Source organism: Cinclus cinclus, chromosome 14, assembly GCF_963662255.1.
Source record: "Cinclus cinclus chromosome 14, bCinCin1.1, whole genome shotgun sequence".
Lineage (NCBI taxonomy): Eukaryota > Metazoa > Chordata > Aves > Passeriformes > Cinclidae > Cinclus > Cinclus cinclus.
The window spans coordinates 9,658,935-9,678,628 of record NC_085059.1 but is presented as its reverse complement, the minus strand read 5'-3'; the positions used below and the strand labels follow the sequence as shown (position 1 = coordinate 9,678,628).

Here is a 19,694-nt window from a genome sequence, read left to right as displayed (position 1 = left end):
TGTTTGCATATGCTTTAAACAAATGGCATAAATAGAAGCAAACACAGAGGAAATTTTTTTAATTTTTTTCCTGGTATAGACAAACCTTCTGAAAGAAGAGACGGTTTCTCCAGGCAGCAAGAAATGTTAATGATGAGCCTCATTCACAGCACTCATTAAAATTGTGCTATCTTAAGAAATTATTTAATTTTATTCCCCATTATTTATTTGAAAATACTTTTTGGAAGATATTCAATAAAAACACGATATTAAACATAATTCAAAAACAAAATATAAAATGACATAAATCAAGAAATAATTTATGCATTCATTCTCATTGCACAGATGAACATGACCCGACAGAGCTGCACACAGAAGTACTTTGATTCACATGACATTCTGACTATCATTGCAAATGACAAATTCTTGGAAAGGCAAAGACATCAAAAGGTAAAGGAAAATTACTTTTTATAATGTAGGAGAGCATTACTTTGTTCAATGCCTTGAATATAATGATGCAATCTGGTTTTTGATATGAAATAGGTACAGTCATAAAGAGGATTATGGCAAAATTCTGACCAGCTATTCAGGTGTTACCTAACTGGAAAGATGCATTGTGGCCAAATGAAATCATTCAGTGAAATGTATTTAATACTTGTATTTAAAAAAAATTGCTTTAGACAAGAATAGAGAGACAGGATGTCTTAGATTAATAAGTAGAAAAAGTCTAAATAAATTAGTAATAAATTAGGTAATAAATTAGTGAAGAACGTCTGACTTCAGTACTAAGTTTACCATATAAAGATGTAACTTATATTGTTTTGGGCCTTAATGGATTCACTAAAATGATCAACCATTGGTAGATATGTGCTTATCATAGAACTATCCTTTTAAATTTTACCCTTTCTTGGTCGTCTGTTCTTAATTATATCTTCTGTGCATTTTGCCAGACTCATAAAAGGATTCAAGGACCTTGAAGGAGCTCTGATTTTAGGTGGGGGCCCCTATGTTTTTGGTGGTTGACAGCTGACAGCAGTCATTTTGCTCCTGTGTGACTGGGCTGGGGTCCAGATGCTGTTTGCAGGAGATTCCTGATGCTGCTTCTGGTTCTGCTTTTGCTTTCAGTGCATGTTTGGAGCATTCTGGCCAGTCTGTACCTGCTCTTCCTGAGCATCATTGGAAGCAGCACTTTATGTCCTGCTCCCAGTCTTATCCTGAGTAATCACACTGGTGAGTGAGTTTGATGCACAAGTGGTGAAGGGTGTTTTGACAAATCTCACATATGATTGATTTATTCTCTAACATTTTAAAACACTCCAGCTTTAACAATTCATTTCTGCTACAGATTCAAGGCCTCTTATACCTAAATAAATTGAAATCTACATTGCATACTTCCAGAGATCATATCCTAACTTTTTGTCTAAATACTTCAAAATACCACAGGGTCTTGGATTGCCACTTTCTCAGCAATGATGGGATGATTAATCACTCTACCAGATCATTTTCAGAAACATTCCATCTCTGGGACTCTCCTTTACACTTTCAGACAAGACCTATATTCTTTAATCTTATATATATATATATATAGTTGTGTTCTAATATGATGCCAATGATAATTTAATAATGCCCTGAGGATGTATCCAGGTTCCACATACTCACACACATGAAAAAAACTTTTGTCTTGTCCCAGCTAGTATGCTGAACAACAAAAAAAATCAAGTTAATCTACTCTGTTTTTCTTTTCACACAATAGAATAAGTACTGCCAGCATTCACCTGTAAGTTTCTTGGCAATGTTGCAAAAATTTGGATAGGAACTGAGCTCCTAAATAAAGAATCAGGCATTGGAGAATTCACATATGAGGTGTGGTAGACAGCTTCAAGCCAGAAACTGCAGACACTCCTTTGAAGACACATAGTGGCAGAATGACTCTGAAAAATATTCTTGTGCATTTAATTTGCAAATCAGCTCATCATGTAAAATACAGATTTCATGATAAAAAATAATAAATGTTTCCTCTCAAAGAAATAAGACTTTCCTTTCAAAAGTCTTAATAAACCACAGAGATACTCATATTTGTTGTAGGTATCCTTACATTTCCAATTTAACCAATTAACCAGCTTAATATTGAAATTCTACTATTTAGCAGTGTGGTTTTCAGTTTTCATATCCATACAATACAGAGAGAGTATCAACAGAACACTTGTACTATTAAAAAGGTTGGCATTTACCTTTTTAGTTTCCCTCCTACCACTTTATGTAATATAATATCTAAAAATGCTAACTTAGGCCATCTGTTCTTATTCCTGTTTCCGGCCCACTCCTTTTTCTTTCTTTTTTTTTTTTTTAATTCTCTTTCATTCCCCTAGTTAAACTGATTTTAGGAGCACTGGAGCTCATTCTGTGACATTTTGCTACAGGGAAAATCCATGTTAATTTCCACAAAATTTAATCGACCAAATCAAACAATGAATATGCAAATTCCAAAAATAGCAAGATTTTTGACAAATAGCTGTAAAAAAAAAAAAAAAGAGAAAACTGTCTACTTATAAAAACAGAATCAAAATGTTAGAGAGCAGTTGTAATGAATATTACATGGAACAAGCAGTGGCACTAGACCCTACAAAGGAATACAAGAATCACTGCCCAGATCAGGAATTAGAATAAAGAAAATATGTTTTAGTTAAATTTAAAAAAAAAGTTTGAGAAAAGCACTAGAACTCTGTGAAGTTTTACATATTAATAGTTTATTCACCGCCAAAAGTAGAACAGAAGTGATGAGATGTGTCTGCATATGTGGATGGTGTTGAAAGCAAGAAAAGGGAGAATTCTCTCAACATTTTACTTTCCATGTTGGTGAGAAGGATAAGGAAAAGTGGCAAGAAACGTGGCATCACCTTGGCTGGCATTGCCTTTGGGATCCTGATGCCACGAATTCCCCAGCTGCTTAAGAAAATTTCTGCCCATACTTTGAAGCAGTGCAAAAGAACCAGGGCTGTGAATATTATCTGACAGAACCCATCTGAAAATTCAGCTAAACCATCCACAAACAAAACGGAAGGAAGCAACTAAAAAAAATGTTGCTGTGCATAAATAACTACAGGCAGTAATTTGCCTGTTTAGAAGAACCTAATTTATTTGTTTTCCCAGGATTTCCTTTCACAGATGCTGCAGAGATTTTTTTTTTCTCCTCCTTTCTGCAGGATTGTCACTGCAATGTCCATTAAGGAAGATTATTTTGAGAAACAGTCTCCCCATCTGTTGTCTCTTTTAAATGCTGTTAAGTAGTATTTTGCCTGCCTGGAAAAAAGCTGTTCACATATCCCATTCCCACTGTTCAGCAGCAGCAGCTGGGAATGAACACCTAGGAAGTGCAACTGAGTGGTGCAGGTTCAAAGAACAATGTTTGTTTAACTGAAGGTAAGAGTGTTCTTACATTATAGGACATAATACTTGTAAGCCCAAAGAGTGCACTGTTCCCTGTGCCTGCAATCCTTCCATACCACAGGGATGCACAAATGCTGGGGTAGGTGCATCTTTCCCTTCTTGAGCATTTCAAAGCCAAACTCTGCGCAGTGGAGTGAGCTCATCTATTTCAAGATGGCCAACAGGACAATCAGCTTTAAAACTAGTTCCATGACCAGCAGGATAAACAGCCTTAAAATGAGTTAGAATTTCTGAATTTTTTATTTCCCATATCTGCTCTGAGGTCTGTGAAATTTCAGTTTTGATTCTAAGCGTGTAATATTCACCACACCTCTCTGTATTCCTATAAATTGTAACATAGATCCTGATGAATAACATATAAATAATGTTTTGCTTGTGGTTATGCAAACTTGTTAACTCAGAGGCATAAAAAGCTGATTCCATTTTTTTCTCAGGACTGCTATGAAACAATATAAAACTTAGTTAAGTATCTCTTAAAAACTCAACCGATTTAATCTCCATTTGACTTCTAGCTGAAATGATGGAGCAATTGCCCACTGCTGAACTTCCAGGCAGAAAAACAGCTGGTTTACCTGTATTTCTGGATTCACCCTGACATTCACTGTTGTTGACATCATCTGACAAAGATCAAAGTGTGCAGTCCATTAGTTTCTTGGCTTGTTCTTTAGGAGGAGTATGAAAGATTAAATCAATATTTGCTGAATGGAAGAAGATCAAAAGTTTCAGTAAAATAAATCTTAGTTTACAGCTCCTGAGACACTATTCAAAATAAAGAAGAATGTGTAACATCTACCCAATAATTAAAAGCATTTGAAAGCCTCCTTTGAATGGTCTCTTTCTGTATCAATTCACTGGTGGATTCACTGACATGTCAGAGTAGAGGACACTTTGTTTTCAAGTGGATATATTTTTGGATTCTTCTAATTTAATTTCTACCTGGTTCTGTATATCTGACATTAGCAGTAGATAGAGGAATATTCAAAAGGAAGCTTTCTCATGGTATTTGGTTTAATTAAATTTTTCTTAATTTGCTTTGTTATGAATGTGGGAAATGCAGGCACAGAGAGGTCTCAGGGCCTTGTGCATGCAGGCTCAGAGATAGAGATGGATACAATATTTGACCTTAGACCTTGGATAAGGCTTGGAGAATTAGAGCATTAAAACTGAAACAGACATAAAACAAGAATGTAAGTTTGTAGTTTAAGTAGAAATATGTTTTAAGCAAACAGAAATATGTCTTTTATAGGCAAAGTAATATGTTGAATAAGATAGTAAAAGATTTTAAAGTTTAGCAAGAGAATCTGTTAGAAAGTCAGTTAGAAGCTTAAGAAGTATCAGTGTAGGTTTTTGAAAGGTTATATGATTGGTTGAAAAATGATGCATTGCAGACAAGTCATGAAAAGCAAAGCAATTGATTGGTGTAAAAAGATGCTAGCAAGCTTTGTAGAAGTATTTGATTGGCTAAAAAAAATAACATAAGGCATTGTAACTAATAATTAAGCAGCTTCTGATATTATGGCATTGGATGTAACACTTTTAATGTCCCACCCTTCTATGAGACTGACGCTATGAGGCAACAAACCATCTTTTAAAACGTGTCACAGTTGCCCCATCTCTAGTAATTTTAACCCCCGATAATTAATATGTACATTAATAGTTAGTTTAGTCCAAGCCCCTAGAATGATAGCACACACATCATTTCAAACTAGACAATGCTGCCTCATCATGATTATCACATAATCAACTTTGATAATAGCAGATTTTTTTAATAATTTTCATTGCAATAATAATATGTAACTTTACCTGATTATGTGTTCAATGTTTTATATGTTTAAATTTCTTTGAACTTTTTTTGGTTATTTTTGCTTCAAAATGCAGTTTAATTTACTGAAGAGCTAATGGGATTGTGTTGAAACATGAGCATAACGCTTTATGGTCTCATTAGTTGTAACAGCCCTTCTGATAATAAAGCCTTTAGTGTAAAAGAACCAGGAAACTAAATGAGCAGCCTTTGAAAATAAAGGCATTTAGGATTAATTATTTCAAATAATTTTTCCATGAGATGATGCACAAAGAGGTAGCATTCAAAGCAGGCAGAAATAAATAAACTAAAATATACTCCTGGGAAGCTCTCAGTGATGGTACTTTACAGTAATTTTTTTACTTTTAAATTTTAGTGTGAAGGGAAAATTAACATAGGTATTATCCATCTAGTTTAGCTAGAGCCTTTAGATTTTGCATTTTGTTGTTTATAAAATTGTGCACTAAAGAAAACGGGATGCAGTCCCATCAAGTTTGTGGATGGCAGCAGCTAGGGCATGGAGTCAGTGTGCTTGTGAGTAGGGCTGTAATTCAGAGAGCCTTCATTTGGAAGGAATAACATGAAATTCAGTATGAATAGCTATAAAGGACTGCATATGGGATGGACTATTCCCTCCCCAGTCCTGGGGACTGACTGGCAGGGCAACAGGAGTCACGGCAGGGATGAAGGCAAACCTGAGGAGGTCATCAGTCACCTTTACTAGGCCTTCATCAGACCACATCTGGACCACTGTGTCCTTTTCGGGGGCTTCAAGACAAGAAATTGTACAGTTATTCAACTGATAAGCATGCGTGAGCCCCCAGGGGACAAGGCAAGTGGCTGCACATGGAGCAGCTCCCTGGGTTCAGGAGGAGGGGCAGAAGGCAGTGCCAGAGATAAGGGTCGTTAATCAAAGGGGGAGAACAAATGACTCACTGTCAGCACAATTAAAGATTAGAATGAATTGCACAGAGAGGTTGTGAAATCTCTAACCTTGACGCTTTTCTAGACCCGAATAGCAAGGTCTGGTTTAAATGCAATCAGCACTGATACCTCTTTTGACTAGGAGCTGGATGAGGGATATTAAGCGGTCCCTTCCTGCCTGTCTGATTCCCTGTGTACATCCCAGCAATGAACCCAGGCCACAGGCTTCAGCCTGCTGATGTTACATTTTTCTGTGACAGGCTTTTAGAGGGATTTGGTGTTCTCTGTCCCAGTTCTGAGAGCTTCATAGTGCTGAAAAGGGTCAAAATACCCTTTGGTATTCAGTGCTGACTGTGCACATGGTATTTCCTCCTTTCCCATTGCTAAAGAGACAAAATATACAATTAAAAGTTACATGCAGGTAAATATCCAAAACAAGGTGCAAGTAGGTTGAATGGTCATGGGTAATAATCATATTTATGAACAACAGAATTCAACTTGTCCCACTGAAAGTGCAAATTATGTAAAAAGGGTTCCCTTGCTCCTTCATGTAGAGATTCTGTCATCACCCCAGGAAGAAGCCCAGCATTGCCCACCCTCTCTCAACTCCAGGAGTGAGAGGTGGAAAACTTAAGCATTCTTCTTTGCCCTTCAGCTGGTGCTTAAGTACAGGAAGCAGAGTCTGGCTTCTTGGAATGGTTTGAAAGTGGTCTTAAACCTAGAGATTCAGTACAAGACAATTATGAGGAGGAAGCTGTAGTTTGAACACAGGGTTTGGATCAAAGCGCTTCGTATAAACCATGTGGGATATTGCGCACAAGACTGATATATGTGAACACATATCAATAAATGACTCCTCAGAATCATGCTTCTTCAAAATTCTTGTGAAGCAGAAACTTCTCCTAGGTGTTAATAAAAATATTCAGAAAAAATAATTAATATATTTCTCAGAAAGTACCTTAGCATTGATTTCTTCATATAAGAATTTAGTGTGAAGGAACTGGAGCCTCTAGGTAATGTAACAGGGTAAGGAAGCTTAATCAGGTCAGTAGCAGGGAGATTGGGAATGCAGTTTGCTCCAAGAGTTTTGTGACAGCAGAATCTTAGATGTTTACAGTACAGAATAGCATTTGGTAAGTCTGTTCCTGGCAGAAGCTTATAAACCTAAGCACAGTGAGAGAGCTGTTAGCCAACAACTTGTTTTCTTTACTTGTTTTAGCACAAGATCAAAGCACATAAGCAAACAGAGTATTTTAGGGTTGTGTTTTGGTTGTATTAGGCTACTAGAAGATTTTCTTTTAAGTCAAATACTTGGAAAGTGATTGCTTTGAATAGAAACCTGGTTATACAGATTGAATAATATCTATCTGTAAAAATGTTCACTTTGTGTTAAATCCTGAAATACCACTGTATGTCTGTCTTAGGAAACACTTCTCAAATTTTAATCACTAAGCTTTAAAGTAATTATTTGAAAATAATTTTCCAAGCAGCACAAGATTTTGGCTTTTTAAAAAATGCAGTAGATTGAATACTCTAAGAAGTTGTCTTCAGCTTGAAGGGTTTCTTGAAAGAATTACTATTTTTAACCTATTTAGGATTTTCTTTTTCTTTTATTCTGACAGTTTAAGTGAATAAACTTCCATATAAACAGACTGAAACAATGCTTAAACAATACTTTTTCAGTTAAATAATTAAATGTCTTTGGGTCCTGGTTTGAAATTCTGTGGCATCCATATTCTACAGAATGATAGGCAGTATTTCTGACTCCATGCAATATTGACCAGGGAAAAGTAGCAGTGAGATTCAATATTAAGATGGGACTGTTTTTTAATACTATAATAGTTATATTTAGGTTACATTTTGCAAAACAGAGAGAATTATATTTGGATACACTGTGCACTATACTTTTGAGTTAATCGACTTGGTACTGACATAAATGTATGTATTTACATAGATGCAATAACAGAATTGGACTTGGTTTACAAAGCTCCTTGAAAGGTCCAGATTTCATGTTGATTCAGTCAATAATCCTCTCTAAACCATGGTTTTAGTCTAGCACTTATCTAGTGCCGTTTTTGTTCAGCCCACCTCCATACCACTCCTTCACAGATTCACTGTATTTTGAGCACATGGATTAAAAGAGAACTAGGTGTCTGGGTGTTCTAAATGAAATCCTCCCATGCACAACCATAACACACATGTACAGTAAAAAGTGTGTGAAACCATGACCTACCTTTCTCCTAGAAGTGTTGCAAGATTAATTTTTGGGTTTTCCATGTCTGAACATACATTTTTACACCTATTCATGACCAGAAAATGTGCTAGAAGATAGACCATGGGGGGAAAAAAGAGAGATTGTATCAAATCCTAGAATTCCATTTAAAAAATGCTTTATATTGGATGTTATTTTCCTCAGGAATTCAGAATTAAGATATTTACCCAAGGCTAAAATATGCTAGGAGAGTCTCTGAAAAAGCAAACTGTTATCAAAGTTATAACTACTATTATGAAATAGATATTCATATAAAGTTTTATACAAGCTATTTTTATAAATATGTAGATTCATGTTGTTCAAAAAATCTTTTTATTTATAACTAGGATATTTTATTTCAGAATAAGAATAATTTGATACAGTAGTTAATGTTATTTTATAAGCATCAAAACAATACTTGATATGTAATAAATAGTCTCATAAAGCATATTTATAGAAAATTTAACTACCTAGATGTTTCCTTCTTATGGCTTTAAGAAAGCATCCTCAGCATGACCCATACAAACCAGTTACCTCTACCCAAATCATGTGTCATTTCAGACAGAGTGAAATTTACACTTTATTTTTGGTGGTTTTCTTGTTTGTTTTTGTCTAAAGCAAATCAAGGAAAAACAAGCTGAAATAGAAAGAGCTTCCAGATAGGAATATGTGATAAAAGACAATCTGGCAAGATATGGATATTGACAGAATCCTTTTTTTTTTTTTTTTTTTTTTTTTTTTCACTTTGTGCATATTTTGTAACACCTACTTTTGCATTTGCTTTATTTCAGGTATCTTTTTCTTCTTCCTTTCTGATGTGTGATCTAATATTTGATACACAGAAAATGAATAATTTTAGGATAAGTAAAAGCCATGTTTTCCTTGGGCTTAAAGATACAGACACATAGGGAAATCACAGGAGCTGAGAACCCTCTTATTATCAAACAAGGTGTTTTCCACATTAACTAAGATACTCCTATAATATTCTAGTCTGATACAGAATGCATATTTTTGGAACAAGGACTTCTGAGTTTAATTGCTCTTCATAAGACTTTTCAAAAACTTGAAATTATTTGTTGTCAAGATACCTTTTTGTGCCCAGGGACAAGTTACTATGTGGGTTTATCACACAAAAGTGTCAGGAAAATATTGCACAGTAGGCAGTGTCTTCATGTAAATTTGATCCTTTGTGATAATTTATTATGATGGAATCCTAAAACATCAGTGTCTGATAGAGCTTGTGGGCACAGAAAGAACACTGTGCTTCAAAGACAATGTGTGTTGAGAGAGAAAACAGCCTGGCACATTTTTGTTTTCCACGGCAGTTCTTCCTAGCAGAGGTTATAAGTATCATATAATAATGAGATTCTTTAAGCATAAAATGTGGATTTACTTTCCCTTCCTTCACACTGAGGTTGCAAAGAACTGCAAGGACAAATTTGCATTTAAAATTACTCAGAGCCAAATTTGGTATTGCTTCATTATTGGTGGATAAGTTTTATGTATTGGGGTCAAGTATTTCAACAGTGAAATGATCTTATCTAGGAGCACTCAGAAACTTGACTTGGCCATTGTGTGGTCCACTGGCTGTATCAGAGGCCAAAGATCCTAATTCCCACTACACCTAAGTCAGTGCCTAAATGTCAATTGTAGGCAGCTGAAATTAAAAGAAGTCAAAGCATCTGGGATGAAAAATTTATCATAATATGGTGATGCAAGTTTTAATATGCAAAAAAATCTATACAATCTTCAGAGTATGCTTGTCTATCAAAACCCACTGATATCCAATTAACAATGTGAATAGAAGTTACAGCTAATAAAGTACCTACAGGAATAATATTATCAATGGTGTCTACATATTAATTACCTCAGAGCAATTCAGGATTAATATTACAGTATCCAATTCTCTTTGACATGCCATCTATGTGATGGGAAGCCTGGAAAACTCTCTCAAGCTTTGACACTCACAGTTTGTTTTTTTTCTATTAGAGACCTCTTGCCTCTGTTAGCAAGAATAACGAGTCGACCCTTTGGAATGAAAGTGCATAAGAATTTTGTAGGAAGTCCAGGAGCTCTTTTCAGACAAGAAGATTTTGCTAATTGAACAAATTTTCAGTAAAAAATGTGCAGAGTAAGGCTGCTGTGCTTATGCAGACACATTTCAATTATGTAGATACAGTTCAAATTCCTACCTCTCAACAATATTGATTCCCTCACCGAAATATACACAGCATTTTCACCTTTCAAAGAAATGTTGTGATAACTGATGAGATAGATTACAGCAATAAAATCACAGATGTTTCATGTATACATATATATATGTACACACACTAATAGGAAGAGAGATATGGGGAGAGTATTTATAATATTTTATAGCTTTCTATCACTGAAGAGGCTGTATTTCACAAGTTGGTGGAATAAATTAATTAACAATAAGACCATTGACTGGAAATATTAAGTAATATGTTTGCAACTTGTTACTTTGTTTGTAAATACTGATAAAAATATAGTGACTGTATTAGATATTGGCTCAAATAATCATTGAATTATCCAGGAATCAAAATGTATTTAGTTCAATTAATAATATTGATCTATTGATAATTGTTAAAGTTAAATGCATTGTTTTTTGAAACAGAAAAATTTAACTTGATGACATAAGGCTGGATCTATGTTTTTAGAGACTCTGAGAAAGCAACTACTGTATGTAATTCTGATGGATAAATTTCATTATGCTTTTGGACATGGGGAACTAACTGATTGTCCAAGTGTATCAGAAGATATGAGCAGAATCCAAATGTCAAATTGGGTTCAAACTAGACTAAGTCCAGCAGGAAATTTTGTTGCTTTTATTTTACTGGGAACAATCCATAATTTAAGTTTTCTTCAGGATATTTATCTATTTATTTCTCCCTTAAGTTTTAGAAAAGTGAGCTTGGGACTGAAAAAAAATGTTCCTGATGATTAAGTTTGCCTGATCTCCCAGATCATAAATGTAATTGGGTAGTTATTGTCTATATTTACTTCGCTCTAGACAGAAAAAATGGGGGAGGTAAAAGAGATGTTATTGTAAGTTGTAGTCCAAGTACCTATTTTAGACTGAAGTGCTCTTACTTTAGGAAATCATGAGATTCCCTGAAGTTTTTGCTCCACTAGTAGTTGCTAAATTGCATTTGTGGATAATAGAACTTGGGATTCTGGCTCCAAAACTTGTCAGCGTTCATCTTCCATAGTCCTCTAGTGTTTCCCCTCTGGCCAGGAAGTGTTTCCTGTGTCTGTGTAGCCTCATTTTATTAGGGGGAGGGGAGATAAAAACCTTGCATATTCCCCCTAATCCTCTCACACACTAAATCACCTCATTCATATTGACTCCACCAATGCTGCTTTCCCCATTTCCTGAGTTACTTAGCAACAACCCTCCCTCCCTTTTCCACTCCCCCATCCCACCTTTCATTTCCCCCCCCCCCCTTTGCAATCACGATTTCCACACTGTTTAGAAAAATGAGGATGCTCAGCAGCACAGGGCAAGCTTTTCCTTCCAACCTCCTTTTTTATGCCTGCCAAATCCTTCTCAGCTCCAAAATGAAAATCCAGGCTGCCTGCATATGTGTAATCAAAGGTTATAAAGCACCGTGGCTGACACCACGCATGTGTTAATCTGTGCTGCAGCAGAGTGCATCATTTCCACTTTGACCTCAGAGTTAATCTGCATTCAGGCAGAATCTCCACTGCTTTATTCCTTTTTCCCCCCTGCCTCTCATTTACTCTTCGTTGCTTTATTTTTGTTTGCATTTTGCTGCATGTTTTGTCAGCAGTTCCGTAAATGTGTATGTGCTCCTTTCCTTGACTGTTTTTATTCTGAAAGTGTCTATGATTTTCGCTTTTTGTTTGGGTTTCATTTTTTTTCCCTTTCCCTTTTCTCCCAATTATATTATTTCCCTAGATTTGGAAGCTGCTGCCTGCTGCCTGAGCTGACTGGTTTTCTGATTATATCTGCAAAGGGCTTGTGCAGATCTAATTTCTCTCCCCCTGCATATTAATTCCTGCAGCTGGGCGCAATGTCTCATCCCACTGACGGAACCTGGTAGGGAGGAGGGATAACTACTACCAAAAAAAAAAAAAAAAAAAAAAAAGAAAGAAAAAAAATAAGGAAGGGGACGGATCCATCTGCAACCAAGAGGAAAGGGGGAAAAAGCTGGGGTGGGGGGGGGGGATTGGGGGACTGGAATAGAGATGATTCTTCCAAATCCAACAATCCTGGGGAGCACTGCATTCTTGAATCCTGCATTTTCTCTCAAAATGATGGTGTGGGCACTTCTGTTCCTCTCTCTCATCCAGCGGTAAGATGTGCTTTCTGATTCTGTTTGGGAGGGTGGGGGGAGAGGGAGGGCTAGGGGGGTGAAGAATCTGAAAATTTGCTGAGCTGTCGTGAGGATGCCAGAGGTTTGGATAGTGGCATTGCATTCATCTACGTCTAGCAGCTGAGATCTTGGAATGTTTTATTTCTCTTACGATTGTTGTCGCTCTGACACGGACAGGGAGGGTGAGCAGCGGGTGTGTGCGTGTGATGGTGGTACACGCCGGGATGTTCGCAGAATTTGGTGCCATATTAACGAAGCCTTTTATGTCTGAATTAATCCCTTGCTCCGGTGCCTGGAGTTATACGGCAGCTGCGTTTTGAAGCAGATTGTCCGTGCAACCCTGCTTGTTTTCCCGGAGCTGGCGGCCCCATCATGGCTGTGCGGCGGCGGCGAGCGCGGGCAGGGCTCAGCACCAAGGACAGGGATGCGGATCCCGCACGGATCTCCGGGGGTCCCTCACATCCCTCCGGGGTCCCTCACATCCCTCCGGGTCCCTCGCATCCCTCCCGGTCCCTCGCATCCCTCCGGGTCCCTCGCAGGCCCCGGAGCCGCTCATCCCTCCCGTGCGGGCGGCCGCGGCTCCCCCGGGGATGCGATCGCTCCCGGGCTCTCAGGAGCCGAGTGTTTCCAGCGGCGTTTCCCCGCACGGCCGGCGCGTTCTGCTGGCAGACACCCCGTGCATGCTGCGTGTGTGCGTCGCGAATCCAAAAGGAGAGGGGCAAAAATCCCAACAGCAGGAAGCAGGGGTTCATATGTGGATGAGCAAAGTGGAGGGCGGGAGAATTGCTGCAATGCCAAGCTTTGTGCTGGAGTAGATATTCCCGCAAAGATGGGTGGACCGTGCATTTAACAAGTTAGACCAGAAAATATCTCTGCACGGCAAAGTGTGTGGCCTTTCAAGTGGCAATAGACTGCTCCCCTCAGCTGCATAAGCCACTGTCACGAATACCTTTAAGAATTTAATGCCCACTCTCGTTGATATTACTAATGCTGCATTCAGACAGGCTCCTCAAATTTACCTTCTTTCTCCTTCCTTCCTCCCTCTTACCTGAACACTACCATACAAAAAAAGTGGGGAAAAAAGTGGGTTCTTTCTGTTTCTTTTTTTTGTTGTTGTTGTTGTTGTTTGTTTTTTGTTTTTTTTTAATTTTTGTTTTTATTTAAGAGAAAACAGATTTCATTCCTGCAATTCTAGGATTTTAGTTCTATCAAAAAAAAAAAAGAAAAGAAAAAAAAAGGCTAAAATGATTGGCTGTGGAAATAAAAGTTGCTAGGTTTTCAAGTAACTTTTTTCACACACACACACAAAATAAACTTTGTAAAGAATTCCTCTGAGAAGAAACTAAAACTGGTTTAAAATTTAGTAGAAAATGAGATAAAACTCTATGAGCCTACCATGAGGGTATTTGGTGTTGGGATCAAGACAGGAGTGAGGTATTTTTGACCCATATGGAACCGGTTATGGTTACTACCTGTATACAGAAATAGAAAATTCAATTTTTACAGGATTTTATGACACGGGCTTTCATATTATTTTGACATAAAACTTCCAGTAAAATAATCCTAGATACTTATTTTAGCATACTTCCTTCTTTTCACTCGTCTTTCAGGAGAGCATCACCTGAGAGGAATTTTACCAAAATTATTTCATATGCTTTAAAAGAAACTCTTCACAACACAACTTAATTTTTTTCTCAGCAAAAAGTTCTATATTCTATTCACAGCTATCTGATAGCCAAGATGATTTCCGCTGACAGCGTCCTGACCTCATAATTTTAAAGAATAAATCATAGACCGAGAGATAATAGCTACAAGTAAAGGGAAAATTATTCTTAGTATTTTACAGAAACATTTTAAATAAGTCAATATGCATATATTTTAATTCTCACAAGCAGGATCTTTTTCTCCTCTCATTGTGGAAGAAGGCTTGTTATTAGTTTTAGAAACTCAAAGACCAAGACAGAGTTATAGAAGTTGAACTTACATACCATTTATTTATAGCCGAGATGAGGGGTCTTCCTTGTTAAAAACTCATCAAACACTTGAGAAGGAGGGGATTATTATTGTAATGTGTGTCACTTTTCTTGGACACTGAAATTCTGAAGGCCCAACTGAACACTAACAAAGGTGCTCTGTGTTAAGCATCTGAATAAATGTGTTGACATCAATCAGAATACACACAGCAGTTTATATATTTGCAGAATCTGACCAAAGTAATGATTACCATTACTGTGCAGAAGTTTGAACCTTATTAATATTAAAAACTACTATATGGAGAAATTTATTGTTGCAAAATCAGTAATATTTAGAAGATTGAAGAAAGAAGAGGAAAGTTAAGACACCACTCAGGCATTATTGGAAGTAGCTAAAATTCTAGCATTGATTTCAGTAAATCATGAATGAATTCTGAAAAAAATGTCACTTTACAACACTGAGGTATATTTTGTTTACAGAATTTGTATCAGTTTTATTAAATGCAACTTACAACTGGGCACACTGAAGTTTTAGGAAGTGCTTTCTTCCAGTTGGTTTCTCAACATTCATAACTAGACTTCAAACTTCTTGCATAAAGTTTCCTCCTCATCTTACCCCTCAGATTAGTGTAAGAGCAATGTGCAGCCCATCACATGGGCTTGGAGATGTGTTCAGTGAAAATTAGTCAGATCAAGCTCCCAGTTTCTGAAAATTGTACATTAAAAAATCTTTGGATAAAGAGACAATTTAAAATTATTTTTTAAAAATGTATTTGTACACCTGATGTGGTTTAATAAGACCTAATTATTTTATTGTCCTTACTGAACACATAACATATATTTAAAACATTACATGTAAGAGAACTCACCAGCAAAGTTTCAAAATTATTTAAAGCTGTACTCTGCACACTATTTATATATGGGGTTTATCAGTTATTTTTGCAGAGCTTTAACAAATTGCCAGCAAAAGCTTCATAATACAGTGGAAATTAATGTTCAGATGGGAAACGTGGGACTTCTTTTTTCACTTGTTTGTGCCCATGTAGTTTCACAGAAATGTTTTGATACTCAGCTACATGCCTAAAATTGAAGACTGTGAAGACTGATCAAAAAGATCCCATAAAAAAGGAAATATTTTTTAGCATCAAAATAGTCTGGTGCCTAAGTGAGTACATGTATTTTTATTAGTAAATTAATGAACATGGATGTAAATAAAATTATTTTGCTCTCATAAAGTGAAGTGATATAAAAACAAGGATGAGAATAATATCTTTCAGATGGACAGTCACTGAGAATTATTGTAAAACTTGCTAATATGAGTTTGTTGTTGATCCTGCAGCTATAGTGATTCGTGCACTACCAATACTTTCACACAGTGCATAACACTAACACTAAGCCAGAGGTCCCATTACTGGAGTAGGGGGTTGCTCAGCAAGACACAATTTCTCACCTCACAAGGATTGGTCCCTTGTAAAGAAGTGTCATGATGGATGTGGATCTGAGTGCTATTACAATATGACTTTATCCTTATCAATGATACCATGAAACTGAATATTTTATATACTCCAGTGTTTGTATCAGCAGAGCTAAAGCTGTGTGGACACAGGACCTGCACTACTTGAGCATTTCAGGGGGGACAAGGCCTAACTATGAGTTTTTTATAGCCATGCTGCATTCCTGACTGCTGTAAGCTGTAACGCTGGGACATAAACTTAGAACAACTATTGCTGGTCATAAAAAGAGTACCAAAACTAATGACCTAAAGTAGATTTGAAAATTAAGTTAATTTGAAAATTCTATTATTAATAACTTGATGGGACAAAAAAAAACCCCTGCAGTCACTGTTTCCCTGCTTGAAATATATGATTTAGAAATATGGATGAAATGCTTTAACTAACTTCTGCAGTAGTGATTAAACCACCTAAACATTACGTGCATGCCAAAACTCATGTATTCCAATTCAATCCCAAAATTCATGTACTCCGGTATGGAAAGCTGTGTTAGATGTCTTTCAGAAAGTTTGAATTTTTGAAAATCTAAAAAGTGAAATCTGGTAAAAAAAAAACTATAGAAACTGACTACAGTAAAAATATATTAGGAATTTAATCTGCTCTTTTAATATAATATTATATTTCCCATATTATTTGTATTATATGTCTTCTTCATGACCATCCAAACCATGCTTTAAGGTCCTTGGGGTTTAAAATGTTCATGATTAATGGTAATCTGGAAAAAGTATCTTGTTGATTTGGATTGTGTTTGCATTGTTTTCATTTATGCTACATTTGCTCTATTGACAGATGTCACTAAATTCTGTAACAGTTGCACAAAATTTTCAAAGGGAAGAATAGGACTGAATAGATGAAATGAAAATAAGCACATATCTTGTCAAGGGGAATTCTTTCCAAGTCTCAGTCCCAGTACAATTAAACTCCTATATGCTTAGAGTAATGACCACCACTTTCTCCAATAGATAATTGAATTGTGAATTGGAAAAGTAATTATTAAATTACTAGAAAAAGCATTAGACACAGGTGACAAACAACAGCTGCACATACTTACAGGATGGTTGATTTTTTACAGTACCTGGTAGACATACATTCAAGTAAGCTCCAAAGCAGAGCCAGTTTTAAGGTCAATAGCTCTGCCTGGCACTGTGCTGTGGAGAGAGATGCACTGGCTCATTTGAAGCTGGCTCAGTATCCTTTAGCCTTCCCCTTGTTACTCCAGCTGTAAATGTTATATATATTCCTACATATATATTCCTACATCCTGTTAGGGTGGTCATCTGATTACTTATTTTTAGCATTCATCATGCTAACTGGAGTGTACTGGGGTTCTCTGTTGGTGCAGTCTGAACTGCAGCTTTGCAAACAATTGTATCTGCAGCCCCACTCACAGAAAACTTCAATGCAAAAAAAGAGGTGGCTTGTGTGGCAGTGAATTGTGTAAGACTGCAAGTGAAGAACAAAGTGGAACCTGGGGGCTTGACTAGTGTGAATTCAAACTCAGAAAATCACAGAATCACTGAAACAATAGGGTTGGAAAGGACCTCTGAAGATGATCCAGTCCAACCCCCCTTCCAAGGCAGGGTCACCTGGAGCAGGTGACGCAGGAAGGTGTCCAGGTGGGTTTAGGATGTCTCCAGAGAGGGAGAATCCAGGAATCTCCCTGGTCAGCTGTTCCAGGGCTCTGTCACCCTTAACATAAAGAAGTTCTTCTGAGTGTTGAGGTGGAATTTCTTGAGTTTCTGTTTATGGCCATAACTCCTTGTCCTATTGCTGGGCACCACTGAAAAGAGTCTGGACACAAACATATAAATACAGAGATTAAGAAAACCCACCCCAAAACTTTATAGAGGATGTCAGAGCTGAAGAGGTTTTCTTTCACTGTCATGCTCCATAGCCTATTTAATGTTGTACTTTTTAAAACAGATTTCTCTTGCAATACAAATTTCTTTTACCTTGAATGATAAGACATAATTGTCATTTTCCCAGTTTTGCCTACTAAGAAACCAATAGCATATCCAGCACCTAATGCTGAAAATCTCAGAAGGTCTGTGAATCTTCTCACATGACAAGCGACATTTTATCCTCTCAGTAATCCCTGTTCCACTGAAGTCAGTCCACTGCTGAAGGAAAAGCCAGGTCATATCTAATATAAATCCTTACACGTGGTTTTGTGCTCATCTCAGATCTGGGAAATCACCCAAAGTTAAGTTATTGCTCAGTAAAGATCTTCAAGAAGTGTTTCCTAAACAGAATAATGCTTTTGCAGAAAGCCCTCAATCTGCATTCCAGCTAACTGATTTACAGTACCTCTAAATATTTTTTCCTTCATTTACTCTTTTTTATTCTATGCAGATAAAACTTTACACTCCACTTCAGTCCACAGACTGTAATGTAAATTGATCTTAAGTACCACATAAGTATTTTTCCTGACCCTCTGGACAAAAAGGAATCTCTCCATTCTAGAAAATGAGCTGTTTTCTGTGAATGAAAGTTCTGAACAAGCACCAGAGAGGCTTTTTGACAGTATAGGAGAAAGAGATGTATTAATTTTTGTTTTAGAAATGGACATCCAGATTACTTCACTGCAAGTAGATGTAAACTTTCTGGGATCAAAGCAGGAAGCTGTTTTCTTAGAACAAGATACATTCCTTATGCAATGAATAAAAAGATTGCAGAAAGTACAAGGAGAGAACCATAAATTCCAGAAAAAAAGAGCCTGTCACCATAGTCAGGTACATATAACTATTATTTGGTAAGGAAGATCCTTTCTCATAGAAGGGGACTGAAACTCACTGAGCACCAATGAAATTAGGGATTACAGCTGCCCCTAGAGTAAATATCCAACACAGAAAAGGCAAGGTGAAGAGATACTTTAGGTGATGGAGAGATGAGAAAGGAACAGTATAAAGTGTCCATTCTAGTTGTACTGATCTTTTTAGACTAAATTTGGTGAGTGACTTCTGATGACTTTGAACTTAGCATTCACTTCATGCTTCCTTTGGATAATGGATTATGGTCTAAATTGTCATGGTGCTGTAAAAAGTAGAGTGTGAGAGTCTGAGTTCACCTAGAATGTATGCTCGTGGAGGTGTAATGTCTTCACAGGCATTTTATTTAGGTGAGCCTCAGGAGAGCTCTGGTGCAGTAAGTAGGAGCTTTGCTGTTTGAATTGGGTCTGTTTTCCTATTTTAATGTCCAGAAGTAACCTGCTTATTTGATTCTTCTAATTAAGAAGAAAATTAGCTTTGCATTAACCCAAAAAGTGATGAAAACAGCAAAGCAGAAAATAATATTACTTACTTTTAACTTTTTCACATGAAGTGGTTAGAATCTAATTTGTATCAGAATGTTTAACCATCTCCTTCAATGTGAGAAATTTACAAAAAGACTATACATATTTTTTAACCATGTGAAAAAAAGAGTGGGTAGAGGGAGATACATATTTTCACA

At 36.7% G+C, this 19,694-nt stretch overlaps 1 protein-coding gene across 1 annotated transcript in view; it reads left to right on the top strand.

Annotated features, from left to right (window-relative positions):
- Positions 1-12,632: 12,632 nt before the first annotated feature.
- GABRG2 (gamma-aminobutyric acid type A receptor subunit gamma2) overlaps positions 12,633-19,694 on the top strand; it is a 58,196-nt gene continuing 51,134 nt past the window's right edge. The window contains exon 1 of the mRNA XM_062502307.1: positions 12,633-12,739. Within this exon, the coding sequence (XP_062358291.1) occupies positions 12,633-12,739 (107 nt within the window). The remainder of the gene's footprint in view (positions 12,740-19,694) is intronic.